Below are 25,763 nucleotides of genomic sequence, written 5' to 3' on the forward strand. Positions count from 1 at the left end.
ATTTATATTTACTTTCTTTAAATATGGTATACTTGGTCTAAGTGCAGATGATTTTGTAAAAGGGATGGACTGAAAACCTTGAATCAATTTTAAATCAATGAAGATACCTCAGGGTCCATTCCATTGTTTGTTGATTTTGTCCATGTTGTTATAAGACGGTACCGACCTGTCTTGAAAGACAGGAATTATTCTGTGCACCCTTCTGATAAGCAAGTTGGACTATCCTGTACCTCCACTTTCTGACTCATCCCAAACCTGGCTATGCTACTATGATCTCCAAAATAATCCTTGATAGACTCTTTCCTCCTCCATCCCCTCTGGCTCACCCAAAACCTCAGTTTACTAATATGATCTCCCAAAGAACCCTACTAAATTCTTCCCTCATGTGTCATTTTATACTACTATGAGCTCCCTAATCCCTTTCTACAGACTCTTCCCTTCCCCCCTTTTATTTATCCAAAACCTCATCTTACTACTATGATCTCCCAATTAACACTTTCTAGATTCTTCCCTCTTCTATCCCTCCATTGTTCTATTCAATTCAACTAACAGTTGCACATGTCCACCACGAAAATTAACTGATATATCCCTATACTAATCCACCAATAATACTTTTGGGTTCCGGAGTAGCGTGCTACTCGTTGAAAATCGTTTCTCCCCTTTTCAGGGGTAGTAAGCGCGATATAAATATAAATACTGCACCAGCCTAGTGTGCCTTCCTCGGCATTAGCTGTCCCTCCCCCAGACAAGATTGACTTTTGTCTAATGAACTTTGTCTAGCATCCCTAGACACTCGCCTATCTCATTCCATACACCGACAAGGTCGTTTACACCTGTGTATTAATTACGGACACAAAATAACCTGGTGGTCTATTTGCATTGACTAGGTGGAGGTGAGCTCTGGTACGTCTATTATCAAAGGTGTTAAACTTGGTGAATGAAGTGGGCAAACGGCGATTCTGACAATTTGGCGTGCGTTAAAAAATAAAAAAACTTTTTTTTTTTAAAGATGATCAGTTATTAACAGAATAGTAGGAGCAAGAGCACTTTGCGAGCAGGACAGGTGGCACACCGGAAGAAAACTGCGCTACATTACGCTGTACTGAATGGGTCAAATTGACACAGCAAGTAGAGACGTTTTCAGCTACACATTGGTAACAGTACCTGCTCAGGCAGATGCTTAATAAAAAAAAAAATACAAATAAAAATCACACCGGAATGTTAACCATCACAAGCGTTACATTACAATACGCACCGTGTGTGCTGGACAGTGCTCACAAGCACACGCGAGATTTGTTTAATTTAACCTACTAGCAACCCCGCTCCGGAATGCTCCACATTCCTCAATGCTCGTTATGGAGTTTAAGTGCTCCCACAAATATCATCTATTACTTAAGAAAAACATTATAATCCTGCTCACCACTCCATCTCCACAGATGTCAATGATTGGTGGACGTGTAGAGGGCTCACGTGTGTACTGTTCACTCCGCCGAAGGATGCATCACTCACAATTCTTTATCAAAGCCAATACGTCCTTTCTACCGCAGTGTAAATATTCTTACGTACCCGCCTTGTTACTGTTTACAGCTCTATTATGACTTACGGATACATAAGCACACACATGCAAAGGACTCACGGAACCGCCTGAAAGGTGAAGTGGAGCTGTTAAGCGTGTAAGCCAAAACAAACACGTTTAAGCCTTCTGTGTCACATCAAGATAGCACATTTTGAGGCCTCTGTGGCACAGAGAGCTTAGGATCTGGGTTTGGGTATGTAGCAATGCACTGCATTAATCCTGGCCATCGAGGATTTCCCCCCAAAACGAATGCCTCTATTACCTTGTCAGTAGCGTGAGGTAATCACGCTTGTTTCAAGCCCCCCCACCTCTCATACGGGCGGGCAACAGTCCATCGAGCTGTAGATGGCTAGTGACAGGCCTAGTAAGGGCGGTGCCTAGCTCACAGAATAGTGAGGAAAACGCGTTATGATATTGAGCCCGCACAGGATCTGTGTTTCACCAATGCAATGTTTCTACACGCAGCTCCAGCTTTGGCCTAGTTTACCGGCATCTAATACGATTTTGAGACAAATTGAAGGCCAGCTGGAAGCCGGCGAGAGAAGGGAGTACTGGGGTCCAGAGGCTATGGAGAGTTAGGCAGAGGTTTTGTGAGATTACAGCGCAGAGGCTGCGGAGGCAGACTATGGTGTCAAGGGAAGCGAAAAGCAAGGGATAATTCCCACTTAAGTCGTAATGTTGTAAGGGACACTTACCAGCCGCAGAGCTGAAAAGGGCCAGAGTGGCCAGGAAAAGTCCGAGCAGAGGCTGCAGAGGAGGCATATCCGTGCCCCAGTGGACAGCAATGGCCTTGAACCTTTAAAACCCTATGGTGATGGTTCCTGCTCCAACCGAGCTCCCTTTGCGGCTAGCGGGCATCCTGTGGGCTCAGGCACACCCTGATCCCGTTAGGGTCCAATGGTTATCCGAATCCCGGACCAGAGCAGAAATATCAGAGTGTCTTATTTTCCACGCAATTTCACGATGTCGAAAAAGCAGCTGGCTTGCGGATGGCACATAGCCCCCAAAAATGCCAATATTCCAAACGATAATAAGGAGGTGTAGTTTCAACGTGAAGAAAAGTATATGTTAATGTTTGCATATCCAGAAAATAAGTATGTCGTAAATAAATCACGTTGATAAAGCGAAAGATAAATCCTCAAACACAGCAGTCTGTCTTACGACTGCAGAGAAATCGGGAACGTGCGATGAAATTCCAGTGCGGGAGTTTGTAACCCTGGCTGCATAAATGTGGTGGCAAAAAATGTGTAGAAATCTGTAGACTAATTTGTTGGGAAAAAAAACAAAAGGAGATCAACAACTCCAAATAATTAAAATAAATAAAATTAAGTCAAAAATATATCCACGAACAGCTGGAGGTTAGGCTCACCGTTGCCAACAACCTTCAAATGAATGATATGTGATGACCATTCCCCCACGATAGAAGCTCCAGGCTCTGACAACCATATCCGGACGGGGCAGGCAACCGCGGCGATGAACTTTCCTCAGCAGAGATGAAGGTTACTGTATACGGTTCGGTATTTTTTAATCCAGAGTCTTCTGCTGCCCTTTCGGGCTCCGTGCGTTGTTACTGCACCTCGACCACAGTGTACGCCCGGGTCAGCGCCAGACACAAAGGTGGGGGGAGGGCAGCCGAGCCAGGCTGACTCACCGGCTGGCTGCGCTGCGGCTGCTGTCTCCTCCAGCCAAGAGTCTGCCTGCCTGCGCCAGAGGCAGAGCCCAGCACGAGGACACGCCCCCTCAAACCGCAACTTCACCAACTGCTGCCATGGAGTCGGAGAGGACCTCAGACACTAGACCGCGCAAAGAGTTCCGCCATGTTTGCTGTACGTGAGCCCACCAATAGACGTTATATGCACCAGAAAGTCATCCGAACGAGGAACCACCACCTTGTCAGTACAGGAAAGACTTTAGGGCTTCCACAGTATTGCCCTCATGGAGCAAACAGCCATGCGCATAACATACGGTCTAGTGTTAAAAATGGGGGAGGGGTGACGTCGCGCTACGACGGCAGCCGTTGTGGGGGCCAGGCTTAATGTTTGTTGCTCCAACTATTTTTAATTTGGTGACCCTGCACGAGATCATTAGTACTGCCTTAGACGGTGACTTAATGCCTGTCCTTGACATGGCCGCGGCAAATTTCATTTCCTCCTCACGTTTGCGCAGCCTAGCGTAACCAGGAATTTGTGCTACCATGAAATTTATGCGTTTGGCTGTCATACGTTATGCTAGTATGGAGATGTACAATTTGTTAACTTTCTGCTTTACAAGGAATGCAAGTCTTGCTTTGTCACACCTTCTTTAGAGCCGGGTTACCTACATGAACAGTCAACACCACGCCAATTTTTCTGTGAAAATTATCAATCAATTTTAATGTATTTGCGTTTATGTTTTTTGAGGTTTCTATATAGTGAACTTGACCCGAAGGTAATGGTGCGCTTTACATGAGCACCACATATCAAATAAGGTCACAATCGTACTTATGTTTCTTTCTGGCACCGATAGATTAGGTGATATACCCGGAATCACAGGCTGTTTAGCCGACGCCAAGACTAACACCTGGTTTCGCAGGTTCTTAAGTCAGCAGCTCTGACAATCCTCTTCTCGTAATGTCGTCTCGTCTGATCATGCTTTGAAACGTTTTAAATGGCCCACCCATCAGTGGACAAGTGCTGGAAAGTTAGCTTCACTGTTTCACAGCATTATGTTACTAGATGAAAATTGTATTTTATCTTTTATTTTCATGACAGAAAGTCCGACTTTTTTAAAGACTCCGAGATAAGTATGTGTGCTAGCTAGAGAATAGTGAGTCTGGAATTAGTGTGATGAAGGGATGAATGGCGATAAGCACTTTAATGTGTATCTTTATATGTATTTCATTTCCTCTTGTCCTGTTAGAATTTATAATGTTCTTTCTCTAGAATTTAAGATGGTCATGTGTAGCGTCCTCCCCATCCAGGGAGCATGCCAAGGATCATGCCAAACATGGAACTCTGTAACAGAAATCTTTATTCCTCAGTATTGTTGTCAGAATAGAAATGAAGATGCAACACCACTCAGGTTGGCAATATAGTGTGGGTTTTTATCAAATACGTCCGGGAGGACAGATCAGCTCTGTGTCTGAACACTCAAACTGCAACATAACAGACAGTGTCTTATATAGTCTCAAAACCACAATGAACTCTTATTCATTGGTAGTGTGGGCATGTGACCTCCTAATATTAGGCTAAGGTGACACGTACTAGGGCAGTGACATCTCTTACTCTCAGAGGTCGACTCAAATCTTTTGAGTCAGACAGGAGTAATAAGATAATCAAATCAAACAATGAGAACTAATAGCCATAAACAACCAAATATGCAATGAGGAGTCAGTAATTTATACACACTATGGCCTATGTGGTCATGAATCACTACACCAATTTTGTAAAGTTTAAACGTTTATTACCCTTATATTAACAATGCTAAGGTCACATAAATGATGCGCCAAACCAAATGATAGCAACACAGAAACAGAAACAATACACGCTGTTCAAAGCGTCTGAAGAATCTCAATTTTATAAGAACAATTACTATTAAACACTCCAAAATAATTGTGCAAAATACTAATAGAATTATTTGAGAAATAGCAGTTTTCATTAGCTGTGCAGCTGAATCAATCAATCAATTAATAAACATTCAGATCAAATAGTGGGTCAGACATCCTAGCTACCAAATTTTAATTCGAAGAGCATGAGTGGGGTTGGGCTGTCAAATGCACATATTTGCAGATACTTACAAATGCATTTACAAAGGAGTTTTTGACACGGAGAGCCGGAGTGAAAAATCAATGACCAAAGGTCTGTTTATTTTTGCTGCAGCAAAGAGGACAGGTTTACCACTGGCATCCCAGGCCCGAAGTAAAGTGTGCTAGCATGAAGCGTTTAACAGTGATATTTATACTCATACATCAAAGGATACATAAAATGTGTAAATAATGATATACGTCATACAGATATTTTAAGGAGTTAATCAGTTTCCACACACCGGTTCCATTCCCAGCTTTGTCCTTGCCTCCCCTCTGCAGCTGCCTGACTCCCCACATTCTTGAGACCCTTCAAAGGATTACGTGGTTCAAAGGTATAGATATCAGCCTTTCCCTCCCCAAAATACCACAGCCGAGGTCAGTTAGTTATTTTGAACACACAATTATAATGAGTACAGTGCCCCAGTTAGGGAAAGAAACCAGCTGCAAGCCTATGGTGTGGAACCAGGCTTATTTTACTTAAACAAATATACATAAGATAACATATGTGATAGACAGTGCGTTCAGAGACAACAAAAGCTCAAACTTACACGTGTAAAAGAAACGAAGCAATTCAAAATGCATTCTAACAATCGACCCTTTTTGAGTTTTTTTTCTTCTGAACATAATCAACGTTTGAATAGTTCTAAATTTCCTCATATATGTTGAATTTTACTCCTACTTCCTTGAAATTTGCATTCATGGGGACATAAACAACCGATGGGTATGAGCAACCAGTATCTGTAGTGAGGATAGTGGGGTCAATAGCCATTAGGGAATTTATCTCTTCTCTCTGCATCATAGCTCGATTGGTTTCTAGTATTTTCACTGGCAGAAGTTTACACAATTTTAAACAGGAACAGAAAGCAGGTAAGCACTGTACTAACAAACAACTTAATACAATAGCTATTATTATAAAAAGTATGTCTTTAAACAACCAGCCCCACCCCCCAAACCAAGACCATAACCATGATAAACTCAAATCGCCTCCTTCATATTGGCCCCCCTTTTCAAATACCTGTACTGCTTCTTTTATTTTCCCAATATCCAATTCTATCTCTGATGACTTGTTGACAAAATAACAGCACTTTTGCTGGTACTGATGTTGGATTAAAACACATACTCCTCGTTGTACTGTAATCAAGTCTAGGGCAAGCCGATTTTGTATCGCCAATTGGGCTGCAGAGTTTATCTCTATCTGTACACTTCCTATGGCCTCCCTGGTGGCATTAAATGCAATGGCTAATTCAGCTGACATATTCATCATTGCCAGTTGTAAATCGAAAATTCCAAATCCTGGAATAAGAACATGTAGCACTTGAAATACCCAGTTCTTTCGCTCCTCCAGTATGGGTGTCCCTCGTTTGTACCTATGTGCAAAACTCCCCATGTTAAGGGGCTGGGAAGATGATATATTTGATATCACAGTAATGTTGGGTGCCAAATATGCCAGTGAACATATCCCTTCCCAGTTTAGAGGTAGTACTTTATATGCAGTTCTTCCACATACGAAGTACATGCCTCCCTGGATTTGTGAATTTATAATGCTGTATTTTATTTGGGGCAATCCTACACCCTCTGGGGTGTCATGCTCAGAATTATTGCAATACTTGTAATCCTCCCAGATTGTATTTAGCAATGATACATTTGCCCAGGGTGCAACATATGAACATCTAGCCGTCCAGAGGGGGCCAAGGAAAACCCGGGATAATATTACAGGTGAATTTTTCCCATTTCTATCTTGTTCTCTGGAGGGATCATATAACAATCCTTCTGGATCTACCAGAATCTCATTTTCTCCCACAGTCAGGCTCCAATAATTTACAGTGTAATTTTGATGAGTCCCATTAATTAACGCTGTCCAATTTCTGTCTATTTTCTCCTCTCCTTCAAGATCCCAATTCCCTGTTTTTATATCAAATAACAAAGTGTAAACACACTGTTCAGGAGGGATCTTTCCCATGTATTTTGCCTCTGGGTTTTGCCCATAAAAATAGGTACCAAAACATATGGGAAACATTTTAAGTGTGGCATTCTCTCCAGGCATCGGGGAGAGCTTGTATTCTGCCTGGGTATTAGGGAGCACCACACACCTAGGGTACCATTGATATTCTTGTTGGTCACATCTCCAAGTGGTATTTGGTACAAGACACACTTCCCCTCTTTCATATTCGCTTGGTGATACTGGTACTTCATAAAGGCCTATAGGATCCTCAGGGTGTCTAGACAAGTGCCGGCAAATCCAGCAGTCAGTGAGACTTAATGTCTCCGCTAATTTTCCATGAACCTTTATCAATGGATGTAAGGTAGGATTTTGCAACAATGATGCAACACCACTGGACATTATACATATTAACATAAGGGTCACTAGGTACTTCATTGTTGTTTTGTAGAAATAGTTATAAGGCCACTCTTCCCTATTCTCTAGAGGGATATTTGTCCTGCCAAATGGATATATTTTAATAATTTTATTGTGCTCTCCTCCTTGGTCCTACAACCTTTCTATGATACCGTTTTACTCGTCTCGACCGCCTATGTGTGTTCAAAAATATACCCACACAATTACCAAATATGTAAATGCAAAATATTGATATCACTATACTAATAATCATATACGTATAGATACAGATAAGTAAATTTTCCTTCAATGTTCACACCCACTAGGGTTCAGCACCGCCGTGCTTTCCACTCTAGCAGTTAGGCTGCACTGGTTGGTCCATGAACAAGTTTTTCAAATACAGGACAATAGATGTTGGCTTGATCCTAGGTCCCTTATCTTCTCCTTTTTCGAGTTTTAACTCCTGGTGAGTCTCAACTCCCAGTGAGTAAGTCGCGATACTTCAAAGTTCGTCTTCAGTATAGTTTGTCAGTTTCGTTCAGTGTCTCAGCAAAAATGAGGGCGGAGGCCAGCAATTTTCAACCAGATCAGTGATGTGCTTGGGTATTAAACAGAAAAGGGCACCTTTTTTTTTACCGCTGGGACTACAAACCGCACCAACCCTAATGGCTGGCCGCTTCCGTAGAACTGGTACTTGGTTTTTCTCGCCAGTCACAGAACTGTTAACTCCATTTACCCACTGCTTTTAACACAGATAATAGCGTTGCACAAGCTGCATCCCACTATGCTTGTGTTCTCGTTGAGACAATTGTTCTGACCAATGTTCTGGTGTCGTTGCACAGGCTAGTCACCCGTGTTCCTGTTCATGCTGAAAATTTAGTCATCACAGTCATTTACAACCTCGTCGCCCAAAGTGTGCGTAACAACAGTGAGGATAGCTCGTTTTAATGCTGGTACATCAATGGCATCGGAAATGCCGGTGGCGGTGAAAGCGGGGAACTGTATTTCATGAAGGCAGGCGTGCCGTATTCTGCTGAGCAAAGGATTCCTTGGCCATTCAGAAGAGACCTCAGTTTGCAATTCCAAGCTAGGAGCTATCAGGGTGATGTAAATGTAGCTTTTCGTAGGAGTCACCACCTTACGCACCTTCAAAATTCTGTTCATTTGGATGGGCGAGGACGCAGGTTGTATCGATGAGTTTGTTGATCTTCAAACAGCAACTCTTCGTCACTGGGCTGCTGTGTCACCTCAGGAGCAGAAGTAGCACTTGAAACCTGTGGAGGTGTTTCCTGTCTCCCTACTTCTCTGTAATCAGGAGACAATGGTAATTCTGCTGTTAGAGTACTTTGTAGTGGAATTGGTGCACGCTTACAGTGGCTAGCATGTATCCAGTTTTTCCTTCCTTCCACTTTCACCGCTGTCTGTGTTGCAAGCAGTACCTGGGCTGGCCCCCGCCACCTGGGCTGAAGACTGTTGGTTCTTTGAAAATTCTTTGTCATAAGCCAATCCCCTGGCTTAAAAGGGTGACCAGGGCCTTCAAGAGGAGTCGGTAGGCTGGCCTTGACCTGTTGTTGGATCAAACGCAAATCTTTAGTCAATTGTTTACAGTAATCTACAAACAAAGGATATTGCACTTCAGAAAGCTTCTTTGGTCGTGGTACCCCCCAGATATTGGCTGGCCTCCCCATGACAACTTCATAGGGGGATAATCGTGACTTGCTACTGGCAGTCATCCTGATGGACATTAATGCTAGGGGCAAAGCATCCGGCCATTTTAAGTTGGTCTCAGCACAAATCTTAGCTATTTTGCTCTTCAAGGTGTAATTATACCTTTCTACAAGGCCCGCTGATTGTGGGTGATTTGCAGCATGAAATCGATGTTTGATGTTAAGGGCGGTACAGACCTTCTCCATTACCTCATTAGCAAAATGACTGCCATTGTCACTCCAGACTAATCGTGGCAATGCGTATCTAGGAAAATATTCTTTTAGTAATATTTTGGCGGTAGAGAGGGCACCATTGTCTTTTAATGGGTAGGCCTCTATCCATTTTGAAAACATGCATACTACCACTAACACGTATTTCAGTTTGTTACACGGTTCCATGTGGATAAAATCCATCTGTATAGCTTCAAAGGGGAGATCAGGAGGGGCAAAGTGGCCAGGGGGCGTAGGGGTCCCTTTTCCTGCATTGTGCACTGCACACACCATACAACTTTTAACCAGATTATTAGCAGCTTTAGATATCAGAGGATTACTCCAAACATGGTCCAAAGTTGTCTTGATGCCTTGGGCACTGATGTGTGCAGGACTGTGGGCCATAGTAACCATAGCGTGTACATAACAATTAGGTAACATCCATCTTCTTCTGTCTGTGTCATCTGTGTAACAACCCTCACTGTCTAGTCTACCGTTCTTCTCCCACTGTTCCCTTTCCTCTGCTGTTGCTTCTGCTTGAATATCTCTTACACACTGCATGGTATTTTCTAATACTTCGTTCTGGGGCTCTCCCTTGATGCTACTCTCAACATATGCATTGTCAAATGGTGCTCGTGCTGTTGCTTTCGCTGTAGCATCTGCAAAAGCATTTCCTCGTCCTATATCATCAGTAATTTTTTTGTGGGCACTACACTTAATGATTGCGACCTGACGGGGCAGGCTGAGAGCATTCAAAAGTGTCACAATCAAGGTGCCATGCTGAATGGTAGTGCCATGTGACGTGATAAAGCCTCTATTCGCCCAGAGTCGCCCAAAATTATGAGCTACTCCAAACGCATATTGGCTATCAGTGTAGATATTAACACTAAGATGTTCACTTATTTCACAAGCACTGGTGAGGGCAATTAATTCTGCAGCCTGTGCCGAATTTTGCGTGATTCTATGAGATTCAACCACTGTTTTTACTGTGGTGACGGCATAGGCTGCAGTGGTCGTACCATCTGGTAACTTGAAGCAAGACCCATCTACAAACAGCTCTCCCTGTGGGTCAGATAGGGGAGTGTCTGTTAAGTCTACCCGTCCCTTGGTTTCTTCCTCAGTGGCAAAAATGCAATTATGATCAAATTCCACATTGTCTTGAGGGAGGGGTAGTAACGTAGCTGGGTTCAAGACATTGCACCGCTTCAAAGTAATATTTGGACTGAACAATGTTAATTCGTAACCCGTTAGACGAGCACTGGTGAGGTGCTGCGTCTGTGTCTTGTTTAACAAAATATCAACTGCATGAGGAACCATCACAGTGAGCGGATTGCCACCAACAAACCCTTCACTTTGTTTCACCGCAGCTGCTGCAGAAGCCACTCCTCTAAGACAAGTAGGCAAAGCTTGCGCCACAGTGTCCAAGGTGGAAGAGAAGTATGCACAAGGGCGTTGTCTCCCACCTTGATCCTGTGTCAAAACAGACAATGTACAGCCATGCTTTTCATGCACAAATAAAACAAATGGTTTGCTGTAATCCGGATTACCCAATACAGGAGCAGAGCACATCGCCTTTTTTAAATCTTGAAAAGCCTCCTCACATTTGTCAGTCCAAGGTACAGGAGAGGGCACATCTGAAAGTGTCAGAGCAGTCAATGGTTTTGCTATAAGTGAAAAATTTGGAATCCACTGTCTGCAAAAGGATGTAAATCCCAAAAAGGCTCGGACTTCAGAAGGGGTGCGTGGTGCAGTCATTGTATGAACCAGTTTAATTCTGTCTGGATGTAATCTCCTTCCCTCCTTAGAGAGGAGGTGTCCTAGATAGGTGACCTCCTCTCTACAATACTGCAATTTTGGGAGGGACACCTTATGGCCCAGAGGTGCTAAATGATGTAATAATGCAACAGTATCAGTCTTACATTGTGTCATGGAATCTGAGGCAATTAAAATATCATCAATGTACTGCAACAATGCAGAGCCTGAAGGTGGATTGAATTGGTCTAATTGACGTTTAAGACATTGACTATATATACTCGGGGACTCAACAAATCCCTGAGGAACTCTTGTCATCGCGAATGATCTACCAAAAATCGCGAAGCTAAACAAATATTGAGATTCTTCGGCAATTGGAATGCTAAAGAAAGCATTCTTCAAATCGATTACGGTGAAAAAACACGCAGAGGGTGGAATCATGGTGAAAAGACTATTCATGTCTGGGACCACGGGAAACTGGGGAATTACTATTTTATTTATTTCTCGGAGATCAATAACTAATCGATATACTGTGTTATCAGTAACTGATTGCTCACCATCTAATCTATTAGCATCATTTTGTTTCTTTACAACAGGAAGGATTGGACTGTTACATGGGCTGCTCACTATTTCCTTTATGACACCTGCATGCACAAGATCAGATATGACTGCCTTGAGTCCTTTTTCGCTTGATTTAGGTAATTTGTATTGAGGGACACGAGGTAACCGGGCACCTGGTTTGATTTTTATTACAATAGGGTCGATATCCATAATGCCTACATCATTCTTGCCTTTGGCCCATAAGCGAGGGTCTATTTCCTTTAGCTCTGGGGGTAAGTCGTATTCCTGTGAGAACATGCACCGAGTTGGGGAAACACTATCCATAGTTACATAGACACCATCCATTGAACAGTGAATAACTGCATTTAATTTCTTTAACAAATCTAATGCAAACAAATTTTCATTGCAACCTGATGTTAAAGAGAGTGGCGTGTGTACTGTAAATGGGCCTACAGTTACTCTCATAGGTGTTGAGATGGGGCTCACCACGGGGATCCCAGAAATCCCAATTGATGTGGAATGAAGCCCAGACAGGGGAGCCCCGGGGACTGCAGAATGTGCAATAGATGTTCTGGTGGCACCAGTATCTAGAAGAAACTTATGGCCCTCTCCTTCGATTTTTACATCAATGTAGGGACCATTCTGATCTACAGGAATACTTACTCGCCCCTGGCCCTGTCTGTGGCTGTCCTAATAATTGTAGGATTCAGAAAAGGAATCATCAGCATAATATTGTCGTTCAAATGCATTGTCAAAAATATTAGTGTTACGCGGGACCTGATTCTCATTCTGCGAATTCTGATCAGTTCTACCTCTTCCTCGTCCTCGTGCATTACCTGCCGCGTTCCCTCTATGAAGTGACATACTTTGTCTTCCTTCCAGTAATGGGCAAGTATCAAGCCAATGTCCATCCTGCTTACAGTAGGCACATTGGTTGATATTTAATCGGCGGTCTTGGGGTGGTGCAGATGCACCTCGGCCTCGACCCCTTCCCCGTCCCCTTGGTGGGCCACCCCTTTGCTGAGGGGTTGTATCCCGCTGGGGGTATGCCTGCTGTAATAATACCTTTTTCTTCAATTCTTTTACTGACTTCTCATTCTTTTCTAATTCTTCCTTGTACCTGCTCTCATAGTATTGTGCCATCTGTAAAATCTCTGCCTGTCCCTTCGTCATCCACGAACTCTCTGTTGCTTTTAATTTTTGTGATATTTCAGGTAGAAGGCCATTAACAAAGCGTTCTACAAATAGTGTGACACCTGTTACGGTGGCGAGGTCTTGACCGCTAAAATCTATGAAAGCTTGTTCAATTCTAGTAAAATAATCTGGGACATCTTCACCTATTTTCTGTTTATAAGTGGCAAGTTTTCCCCAATCCACAGTCTGAAGAGGTATAACAGTTTCTAACTTAGTCAATATCCGGTTAGGTAAATTTAAAATATCCTGATGCGGCAGGGTTCCTGGTGCCCTTTGTGCTTCCCGTGCTTCTAAACCCCCCCATGTATTTCCCAAAGTAGGTGCATCATCTACTCTTCTAATTTTATGCCAAACTTCAGGACCCAATAAAACACCAAAAAAATAGTCAATGTCTTTGAGTGTCATGGTTGTGGTGGAAATGGTAATTCTAAGGTCCCGATAGAATCCAGCTGGATTCTTTCGAGGGTCTGGCAAGTCTTTCTTTATAGCCATTACCTCCTCCCTTTTCCATGGTATATGGACAAATTGGGCCACCGGCACGGGAGCTGGTTATCCGGCGGCAGCTGCTGCTGCAACTGCAGCTGCAGTGGGCATATCAGGGTGCACTTCCCTCATTGGGTACCCCTTGTCATATATATTGAGAACATCTTCCCTGGCTATGACACAAATGCGTACTCCCTCATTTATGCTGTTACTATCAAGAATACAAGCCACACTGTCCCGCCATAATTGGTGTAATTCTTGTTCATAAGGGAGAGGGGTAGAATCTGTAATACAAGACTTCCAATCCCTCTCCAATTTTTCAATCATATACTGTAGTGCTAATTGCTGTCCAAAATGTGACATCTGTTGTATTGTGTCCATAATATCGGTGTGGGTGTAAATAGGATGTGACATCCAGTTCTCTGACTGATTCTTGATAACCCGTTTTTCCCCATCCCCAATAGTGGAGCGGGTACTAGGGGGCGAAATCGACTTAATAGGTGTGCTCCATATGGGTGAAAGTGAGTGTGTGGCTGTGCACTGTCGGCGTTGTCCATTTGGGGTATTAGGGGCAGGGGACATTATTGGTAACCTTGCAGTGCTGGCTGGTAGTGGTGGGGCAGGTGGCGGAGGGATTAGGACTTGGGCTATTGGGGTAGCTTGGGCTAGAGGCTGTGGTGGTTGTGGCACATGCTGCTGTAGTGGTGCACCTGGATTTCCCAAATTGTGCCCTTGCCCTTGCTGCTGTTGCTGTGCCCCCATGATAGGTTGGGCTACTGCAGGGGGTGTGTAAGGTGGAGGTGCAGTAGGGCTATTATCTAATAGCTGTAGCATTACCTCATCTTCCTCTAATGCATGTTTGGTTTCTGTTGGCTTTGATACATAACTTCCCTCCACCTGGGCCCTATGGACTCTATCTTCAGATTCAATCCTTTTCTGGGTTTGGGAATGGTGATACAGGGCGGCCTTCTGCATGATGGTTCTCCTGTTTTCCCTCTCTATCAGTTTATCTGATTTAATTTTTCTTTTAGTGGCCTCCATTTCCCATTTTCTGTATACCTCAAACATATGTTGTCTAGCCTTTTTATGAAACAAACATTCCTGTAGGTAGGTTAGTTTCTTTAAATCAAAAGACCCATCCTCCGGCCACTGGAGGTCAGGACAATGTCTAGTATACCTGCGCCATATACTATTATACAAATTATTCTCTAAGCCATAATCCTTTAACATGTCCCACCCTGGTGTTCCCTCTTTTGGGATCGGTTGCTTTTTATCTAAACGTGGCACATGATTTCGGCGAAAACAAAGACATAACCCTTGCCAACATTTCTTATTTCCCATATCTAACCTTTTAAATTTTCAAAAAACAACACGCACCAAATTTCAAAATGCAACATGCACCAAAGAAACCCTTTTTCAAATGTGCACCAAAGAAAACCTTTTTCAAATGTGCACCAAAGAAAAAAACCCTTTTTCAAATATTTACCAACTTACCAATTGCTCCAGGCCTGGGCAAATTACTCAAACAAGAAAAACACGTGTAATACAAATTGTCAAATGGTACCTTGTACAAATGCAAATTTACCAAGAACTAATCATTCCCAAAAGTGATAAGTTATCCAAAAACAATTATTCTCTCAAATGCAAGTTAAAGCAGACAAGTAGCCAGCGAGGAACAGTCTTACCTGACTATCTGCTTTTTCCTGGATTTCTCTCCGGCCGCCCGTGTCAGACTAATCAGTCAAGATAAAAACCGATGTTTTCAGGGACTTCGCTGGGACATCATGAGAAAGCGGGGAGAGGCCTGCCCGGTGGATAAGATGCAGCTGCTTTTGAAACTAAGTCTTTGTGCAGGGGCCCCTGGAATCTACACCTCCGGAACGGCGTCCCCCCACTGGCAGCACGTCTCTTGACAGAGCTACTGAAGATATCCACTGGAAGGTCCCTGTTCGGGCGCCAAATTGTCAAATGCACATATTTGCAGATACTTACAAATGCATTTACAAAGGAGTTTTTGACACGGAGAGCCGGAGTGAAAAATCAATGACCAAAGGTCTGTTTATTTTTGCTGCAGCAAAGAGGACAGGTTTACCACTGGCATCCCAGGCCCGAAGTAAAGTGTGCTAGCATGAAGCGTTTAACAGTGATATTTATACTCATACATCAAAGGATACATAAAATGTGTAAATAATGATATACGTCATACAGATATTTTAAGGAGTTAATCAGTTTCCACACACCGGTTCCATTCCCAGCTTTGTCCTTGCCTCCCCTCTGCAGCTGCCTGACTCCCCACATTCTTGAGACCCTTCAAAGGATTATGTGGTTCAAAGGTATAGATATCAGCCTTTCCCTCCCCAAAATACCACAGCCGAGGTCAGTTAGTTATTTTGAACACACAATTATAATGAGTACAGTGCCCCAGTTAGGGAAAGAAACCAGCTGCAAGCCTATGGTGTGGAACCAGGCTTATTTTACTTAAACAAATATACATAAGATAACATATGTGATAGACAGTGCGTTCAGAGACAACAAAAGCTCAAACTTACACGTGTAAAAGAAACGAAGCAATTCAAAATGGATTCTAACAGGGCTTTGTCACATGCAAAAATTAAAAATAAGACACAAATTAATTTGGAAAAAGCATCTAACTATGGCACTAACAAAAATGCGTTTGGATTTTCTAAGGGAAAAACCTGTAAACGAAAAAAAAAAGCACATTGGTTATACCTCTCCTAAATAAAACAGCAGCCAGCAGTATCTTCATCGGCAGAACACAGGAACAGCAGGTCTTCAGCAGTCATCATCAGGAACATGAGAAGGGGCAACAGTTCAGTAATGTTGGGCCTATTGTATCTGAACTATTAAAATCATAAGTAGCTAGACAAGAGCTGAACAACAGAACTAATCCGAACAGAAGTTAAACCGAATCTCAACTAATTTACACCACCTAAAGCTTTGCTATATTGAAGTCCCCAAAATCACTAACTAGGCTTCTATTGGACCGGACTATGAGATGTGATAGTACGCAGCCAATTAGACTTTGTTCCTGATCCATTTGTATCTTTCTGCATTCCTTCTTCAAGATAGGCTCATGTTCACGCTCCTCTCCAGACAGCAGTTTCCGTGTAACAATAACTTTGTTAAAACAGCAGCACAGAACACAACATTTATCTAACATTACTTCCTTCCAGAAACTAAAGCCCATTGTTAAAACTTGCAGTATTTATCACAAGGAACTACAAAACATACAGCTAATAAACAATGCTTGCAAACGCATTTCAGTAAAGTCAGCATAACATTTCAACATTGTGCTTCTGGAAAAATAGTAAAACGTAGGCCTTTTTACTAATGCTAATACATGAAGAGTAAAACAATTACATAATAATTTCAAAGCATTAGTTTTGCTCATTAATATAAATCGTTTTTTGCCAATACATTTAGTTAAATTCATCAAAATACGTTTTCACACACATTTATTATTTCACATAGAAATCTAAGTGGCAAATACCATGTGGACCACATCTTAAACATGCACATTTTTTTTTCTAACACTTTTGTCTATTTAGGCCTTGTGGTACAAGTTAATCATTTAATTTTAATTACTCATTTTTATTAATAATGTTTGCTATCTAACAGTGGCATGCATATTAATTAAAGCACTTGCCTAGTACATTGTTATCTTTAATAATTTCAGTGCAAAGCAATAGTTTTCTGCAAAAATCTAACCACACGTTACAAGAATGCGACGGAAGTGCACCTGCTATTGATGCAGTTTGCTAGTAAGCACAGTGTCTTTTAGTCTCATGCTCTGAAGCATATCACCATGTCCGCCCTCTGCGTCTGCTGCTCTGCGTGTTCCATTCTTTCTCAGAAATGTGTATACAATGTGGCCTGTGATTCATGCTGTTCCCTCCCATTTCAGCTGTGTTACTAATTATTTTGTCTACTACAACTCGTGTCTGCCTCTCACCTGGGCGCCCACTCTGTTCCTGCTCTCTATTCTGACAGCGTAAACAGTTTGGGCCTGTGTTTGTCTTTGACCACATACAATTCTACACTTTTTCCTGCTAATCCATGCATTAGCAAAAAGTGGGCCTTCTCTCTTTTCTATATTTTCTATGACAGTATACGATCACACACTGCACTGAGATCATGTTCTAATCGTTAATATCTACACCCTAACACCTCCCAGCAAGTTACTTAATCCTCTATTGAGTTTGCCTAGATTCACAAGGGTTGTAGCGCATATAGGCTCACAACACTACTTCTCCCTACTAATTAAATAAAAAGTATAAACAACAGTAACATTATATTTCTTCAATAAGTCATTGAGGCGCTCACACTAGGCAGCCAGATCAAGTGATATGAGGTAGTTGAGCTGCACTCTGCTTATGCACCAGTGCCACTGGTTCTGATCCTTGATCGCGGCTGTTAGGTGGGATTGACTCATTCATAATCGTAGGAGCTAACGAACGTCGAGGTAGGTGCCTAAAATGTGACGAGTCCCATGTTGTCGAATGTCCAGGACGGTGCGTTGTCACCATGTGTCCTTTGCACGTCACCACCCTCAGAGGATCAACAGCAAATGAGGTGTCTGTTTCCGCTTTCGTTTTTGTTTGACCAGGACCCAGTGACCTTCATCGAAGACTGTTTCCTGAGATCATTGACGATGGTCGGCATATGTTTTCATTTTGCACTTCGAAAAGTGTCTGTGACGCAAACCTTGTCAGCATTTAAAGGTCAGTCCGTTGTCCACTGAGGAAGTTTGGTTTAGATGGCTCTCCCAAATAGCCAGGTGGCAGGACAGGCCCCACTCAGTGTCCTCTGTCGGTGATGGCATACACCTGGAACACTAGGGATTTGTCCCTCTTCAAGGGGTTTGTCTCTACACACACTGGGGTTACCTCTCACTTATCAACTACCAAACCTGTTTGGGTGACCTCCTGCTCCCCTATCCGGACTCCCTGGGTTTAGGGACTGTGTCAATCTTCCCCCTACTCAAAGCCCCCATCGTCTGCTATGCCGCTGTTCTGCTGGGTCTCCCTTCAGCAATTGTTTGTTGAGATCTCCTTATTGCTCAGTATCTGCATCATACTATTATGGGTAAAACTAAGACCACTAGAACACTGGTCATGGACTCTGGTGCCCCAGCACTGTCCTTGGTCTCCTCAGACCAGACTATGGGTGCTCTACAACACACTGAATCCACCCTCAACAGGCATTAGACACAATTTGAAAAGGGCCTTTCTGCCATACTGGATATGAAGACTGGAACCAAAAATTGACAGTGTCTAGATGTGGGCATGCTGCGACCACCTAGTGGAGAAGCACATCAAAGAGGACAACATTAACAGGGGGTAGTTTCTTTCTGCCATTCTTTGCCCTTCTGGTGGGCGTTGCCTCTATCCCCAATGGGTAATGGGCGATCTCCAATATGCTGGTACTGCCCTGCCTACTCTACTTTTTTGCAGCCCTCCCAATCCTGCTCCCTAAATGTTTTTTGCGGGAGCTCCAGGGGCTACTACTCAAACTGATATAGAGCGAGGGCCGCTGACATGTCGCTCTTGCTACACTGCAGCATCCCTTGATTGAGGGGGGCTAGTTGCCCCTAACGTCAAGCTCTACTACGCAGCAGTGCAGTTGAAACACCCAATGGCTTGGCTGCGCTCACCCACCTACCATCAGCTGCTGCTTGTTCAGGCGGTTTTAGGTAGCCTGAGTATTTACACAAGGCTATCTCCCAATGGGAGACGGGACAGATGATGGTGGCTCGCACCTGTTGGAGGAGGTGTGTACACCCTAAGGGCCCTCACCTTCCATACTTGCCGGCCATAGCGATCTGGGAGATGCCACAGCTTCACACCTAGGTGCAGCGATACAACACAGACCTTGGAGACAAGCAGGAGTTGTTCAGGTGGGAGAGCTGTATCATGAGGGGTCTGCCATGTCTTTCTCAGATGTTATGGACACCTATGGGCTAGGCGCTGGTCGGTTCTTATCCGTTCACAATGTACATCATGCACTATGGGCCACATGGGGCACCGGGGAGGAAGAGCCCCTGTAGGAAAATGGCTCCCTGTTGCAGTTACTCCCCACGTTTTGCCTGATATTGATGCTGACTTGACTGAGAAGTGTGCTGGGACCCTGCTAACCAGGCCCCAGCACGAGTGTTCTTTCACTAAAAACGTACCATTGTTTCCACAATTGGCACACCCCTGGCACACAGATAAGTCCCTTGTTAAAGGTACCAGTGGTACCAAGGGCCCTGTGACCAGGGAAGGTCCCTAAGGGCTGCAGCATGTGTTGTGCCACCCTAAGGGACCCCTCACCTAACCCATGCACACTGCCATTGCAGATTGTGTGTTGGTGGGGAGAAAAAGGCAAAGTCGGCATGGCATCCCCCTCAGGATGCCATGCACACAAAATACTGCCTGTGGCATAGGTAAGTCACCCCTCTAGCAGGCCTTACAGCCCTAAGGCAGGGTGCACTATACCAGAGGTGAGGGCATAGCTGCATGAGCAATATGCCCCTACAGTGTCTTAAGTCCATTCTTAGACATTGTAAGTACAGTGTGGCCATATTAAGTATTTGGTCTGGGAGTTTTTCAAAAATGAACTCCACATTTCCATAATGGCTACACTGAATACTGGGAAGTTTGGTATCAAACTTCTCAGAATAATAAACCCACACTGATGCCAGTGTTGGATTTATTACAAAATGCACACACAGGGCATCTTAGAAGATGCCCCCTGTATTTTACCCAATCCTTCAGTGCAGGACTGACTGGTCTGTGCCAACCTGCCACTGAGACAAGTTTCTGCCCCCCTGGGGTGAGAGCCTTTGTGCTCTCTGAGGACAGAAATAAATTCTGCACTGGGTGGAGGTGCTTCTCACCTCCCCCTGCAGGCACTGAAACACCTGGTGGTGAGCCTCAAAGGCTCATGCCTTTTGTTACAGCACGCCAGGGAATCCCAGCTAGTGGAGATGCCCGCCCCTCTGTACACATCCCCCACTTTTGGCGGCAAGCCCTGCGGAGATAATGAGAAAAACAAGGAGTCATCACCCACCAGTCAGGAAAGCCCCTAAGGTGCCCTGAGCGGAGGTGACCCCTGCCTTTAGAAATCCTCCATCTTGGTTTTGGAGGATTTCCCCAATAGGATTAGGGATGTGCCCCGCTCCCCTCAGGGAGGAGGCACAAAGAGGGTGTAGCCACCCTCCAGGACAGTAGCCATTGATCGAGATCCAGAGAACCAACACCACAGGGAGGACCCCCAGGCAACTGCGACCTCATGAGTAGCCCAAGACGACCCCCAAGGACCTCCACACTGATGCATGCAGAGAGAATCCAGAGGCTCCCCCCGACTGCGACTGTCTGTAACAAGGGACCCGACGCCTGGAACAAGCACTGCATCCGCATCCCCCAGGACCAGAAGGAACTGAACCTCAGTGCAGGATCGACCCCCAGACGATCCTCTGCCTAGCCCAGTCGGTGGCTGGCCCGAGAAGCCCCCCTGTGCCCTGCCTGCACCGCTAGAGTGACCCCCGGGTCCCTCCATTGAATCCAATACAAAACCAGACACTTGCTTTGCACACTGCACCCGGCCGCCCCTGTGCCGCTGAGGATGTGTTTTGTGTCCCTACTTGTGTCCCCCCCCAGTGCTCTACAAAACCCCCCTGGTCTGCCCCCCGAGGACGCAGGTACCTACCTGCTGGCAGACTGGAACCCGAGCACCCCTGTTCTCCATGGGCGCCTATGTGTATTGGGCACCTCTTTGACCTCTGCACCTGACCAGCCCTGAGCTGCTGGTGTGGTAACTTTGGGGTTGCCTTGAACCCCCAATGGTGGGCTGCCTATGCCCAGGAACTGAGACTTGTAAGTGTTTTACTTACCTGACAAACTAGCCATTACTTACTTCCCCCAGGAACTGTTGATTTTTGCACTGTGTCCACTTTTAAAATAGCTTATTGCAATTTTAACAAAAACTGTATATGTTATTGCTCTAATTCAAAGTTCCTAACTTTCCTGTGTGGAGTACCTTGCATTTTATGTATTTATTTCAAATCTTGAACTTGTGGTTCTAAAAATAAATTAGGAAAATATATTTTTCTATATTAAAACTATTGGCCTGGAGTTAAGAGCCATATGTACGAACACTTTTTCCCATAGACACAGAATGGGTAAAAACCTTTGCTACATCTGGCCCTAAGTCTTTTGAGTGTGTGTTCCTCATTTATTGCCTGTGTGTGTACAACAAATGCTTAACACTACCCTCTGATAAGCCTACTGCTCGACCACACTACCACAAAATAGAGCATTAGAATTATCTAATTTTGCCACTGTCTTACCTCTAAGGGGAACCCTTGGACTCTTTGCACACTATCTCTCACTTTGAGATAGTATATACAGAGCCAACTTCCTAAGGCCCCCCACACTTCCATAGTGCTACACACACTTCTGTCTTTTAATAGCACACGTCATTCGATCACCACCCTCTACATGTCACTCAACTCAGCACCGCTGACCCAAGATGTGCGGGTATGCACTAGATGGGATGAAGTACTGCAGCAGCCTCTGATGGATGTTGACTGGGTGTCATGAGTTGCTATGGCAGCGCCCATTCCGCGTTCACTATAGATGCTGGGTTGAAACAGAAGGATCAGCCATTTAACCCTTTATGTAGTAAACTACATTTGGCTGTGGGTCGAAAATGGTGGCAGTGCTAGAAGTGAATATCCTGAATTGTGCAGCTCACTCCAAGATGGCCGCCATGTATGCCCTGGATTGCCGAAAACTGAATTAGTGAGAATTTAATCTTTGTTCCTATTGGCCAACAAAAGTGTAATTCTATGTCAGGACCGGAGGCTCAGATTATGCTTCTCTTTCTTTACTACTCTTAAAACAGCAGCCAATTAAATTGTTAATAAAAACATACATTAACATAAAACCATAGAGCACGTGTCCCATCATGCCTTGTGTCCATCCACCAATCTCATGAGAGCTGACCCTTCAAAAGTCCAATACGCTCCCACAACTTTCTCTTTCTTTGCTGCTCATACCAAGATAAGTATGATTTGTGGTTCATGCCTTTGTTTGCAATTATTTGACAGAATTTGCTTGGCACGCATGTGAACTGGTGCTTCAGTATAAGATCTGCACTGTAACTGTGGTATCAACCATGAGCGTGGCGTTGCGCTGTTCATTGGTGCACTCATCTCGCTACTGCAGTCAAGGTTGCCCCTTTCCCTTTATTGTGCCAACAGTATCGCAGCAGCACAAAGGATCGGAGCCTTCCCTAATCGGCCCCGAGGACGAGCCTCTGAGGAATCACACGTAGCCTGATTGGGCAACTTCTAGTAGGATTGGGCTACATGCTAGTTGGGGAATTGTTTTGCAGACAGCCCGCATTCGTTGCTAAGTAACACGCGCGCTCGAGCTGTCAGAGCGTGAGTGAGACGTCTTGGCAGAAGCTGTAATAGTGAAGCCATCGCACATCAGAATTTATGGCTTTTTAGCAGGGTACACACTCGGTTAAACGTTTGGCTTGATTTTGACATCCATATCCCCAGAGTAGGTGTGGGCTGTAATATTAATATCACAGGCTTGCACGAGAGGCACAGAGAGTCATTTGCTGTGGCAGACTCTTGTTCCTTTTAAGTCCTTGCACCTTGGGGCTGCTCCCCCTGACGCCAAGAGTCACTTGGACCATGAGTGTTTCCAATCATGGCAGACAGGAACCTCTTTGATGGAACGGCCTATTATGAAGAGGGTAATGAGGAGGATGGGGAGTACAGTGAAGATGTGGACCCACTTCAGGCCTTGAACGCATCCGTTCAGCAATCCATTTATAAGGCCCTAGTGGCAGCATTGGGGCCCATCATGGCCCAACTGCAATTATTTGCCAAAACGCAAAGTCGCAAAACTCCTGCCTCCCAGAAGTCCATAGGAGAGTCTTCGGACGTTCCTCGTAAATGTAAGGAGAAATCCAACCACTGGCCTCATAAGGAGGTTCTCTCTTCCTTGGAGCAGAAACCCGCAGAAGATCACAAGTACTGCACGCCCAACAGCTAGCGCACTCACTCACCCTCGAGGTCTGATACTGATTCCCAATCTGTTGAGTCAGGAAGTTCTGGAGATGATAGATCGCGCCGCCTTAAAAACAGAAAGCAATCTTTTTCTCCCCGTGAACCATCTCCTTCTACCCCTTTTAATTTGGACCCTGAGAGCATTATGCATCCTGGCTCTTCAGACTGGGCTCCGGAACGAGAGGTGTCCAATTACCTTCATAATACTTTGCACAAACCATTTGATAAGGAGGTGCGCAAACGCCTCAGGGCAGAATGTCCAAGACCAGACCTGCTGGATGAGGTGACACTTACGCCAGAGGTGGACCCCAGCACCACAACCTTCTTAAAAAAATATTCCAGAGATCCCAAGAAAGGAATCGACAGGGCATGGAAGGCATGCCAGGTTAACATGCTGGACATGGTGGGTCCCTTTGCGAAGATCCTTGAGATGACATTAAAGGCTAAAGAGAAGGGTGATCCCATCAACCCTGATGTTCTTGCTGGGTGGACTCATCGTGCCACTTGCCTCCTTGGCAATGCCAATTGTGTGATATCTACTGAATGCCGCAAGTCTATTCTCATGAGAATAGACTCTAGACTTTCTGAATTGGCACCAGCGGAAGCGGGCCCTTGAGCACATGGACTCCTCTTCAGAGGAAAATTTGTTAAGAATATTGGGAAGTATGTCAGCACCTTCATAGCCCTGGACAAGGCTCAGACTTCCTTGAAGAAAGTGTTTCACACAAATCTTTTCATCAGGGCCGGGCAAGGTAGAGGCCGCTCGTCAGGCTGTCAAACTTTGCAAGGCCTCCAAAGAGGGGTGTATGGACAGCAATGAGGTGGATATCAAGACTCCACTAGAGGGGGAACCTTCTTCCCTTCTCGAGGGATGCGTGGGTCCTTCAAGCAGTCCAGGGGTTTCACATGGGGTTTTACCAACAAGGGCATCCAAAACCTCTCCATTTTCCCCAACAAGAGGAAGAGTTTATAGATGCCGAAATAGGAGAATTGCTGCGGAAACAAGCTGTGACGCAATACGAACCCATCCTCAAGGTTTCTGTAGCAATATCTTCCTAGTGCAAAAGAAAGGAGGAGATCACAGATTGGTTTTGAGCTTGCGGGAATCCAATTCAGGAAAGCGACTGGATAGTCTGACTGGACTTGAAAGACACGTATCTGACAATTACCATTTTTCCTCCCCACAGGCTTTTCTTACAGTTCCAATGAAAAGACCAGTGGTATGAATACCTGGTGCTACCGTTCGGACTGGCTTTAGCCCGATGGTGTTTCACCAAGGTTATGAAGCCAGTGATAGCATGCCTGAGAGCGAAAGGAATACGCCTGATTGTTTATTTGGATGACATATTGATCATGGCACAATTGTGTGAGAGGGTGATCAAGCATCTCCAGCTGAAAATCGATCTTCTCCAAGACTTAGGATTTGTGATCAACAGGGGAAAATCCAGCTTAGTCCCATCTCAGTCCATGGAGTTTGTAGGATTTCGAGTGGATTCTGTCAAAGCAACATTTCTGCTCCCCAAAGCAAAAATTTGGGACACCAAGAAAGAATTGAGGATGGCCCTCTCCAGATCGACTTTGTCTTTGCGGCAGATGGCAAGGCTGGTGGGCCACCTAGCTTCATCCATTCAGGCAGTGTTTCCGGGACCACTGCATTCTCGAGCTTTGCAGAGATTGAAGATTCAACACCCCCGGAAAGGCTTAGCCTATGCAGATCAGGTTCCTCTTTCTGCGGAGGTCAGAGCAGAACTGCAGTGGAGGTTAGAACAGGTCGATGCGTGGAATGGCAAGGCGATTTTCAGTGCTCAGCCAGACGTCATCATAGAATCAGATGCCAGCCAATGGGGCTGGAGCGCGCATTGTGGAGATGCATCCACGGTAGGCAGATGGGCCACTCATGAACTGGAGATGCACATCAGTTGTCAGGAACAGTTGGCAGGATCCTTCTCTATCCAGGCTCCATCCCGAAGAAGGTATCATGTTGCATCCTGTTGAGGATGGACAATATCTCTGCAGTCCGGTATATCAACAAGTTGGGGGGAACTAGGTCCAGACTCCTGGCAGAGATGGCCAAG

At 44.6% G+C, this 25,763-nt stretch overlaps 1 protein-coding gene across 2 annotated transcripts in view; it reads right to left on the bottom strand.

Annotated features, from left to right (window-relative positions):
- The window catches only part of BMPR2 (bone morphogenetic protein receptor type 2), a 516,537-nt gene extending 513,262 nt beyond the window's left edge, over nt 1-3,275 (bottom strand). Inside the window, exon 1 of one of the 2 annotated variants that reach the window (XM_069226041.1) lies at nt 2,272-3,275. In XM_069226041.1, the coding sequence (XP_069082142.1) occupies nt 2,272-2,338 (67 nt within the window). In that variant the 5' untranslated portion in view covers nt 2,339-3,275. The remainder of the gene's footprint in view (nt 1-2,271) is intronic. The other variant, XM_069226042.1, reaches the window with a different exon arrangement.
- Nucleotides 3,276-25,763: the final 22,488 nt, after the last annotated feature.

The sequence above is a fragment of the Pleurodeles waltl genome, chromosome 3_1, assembly GCF_031143425.1.
Source record: "Pleurodeles waltl isolate 20211129_DDA chromosome 3_1, aPleWal1.hap1.20221129, whole genome shotgun sequence".
NCBI classification, from domain to species: Eukaryota; Metazoa; Chordata; class Amphibia; order Caudata; family Salamandridae; genus Pleurodeles; species Pleurodeles waltl.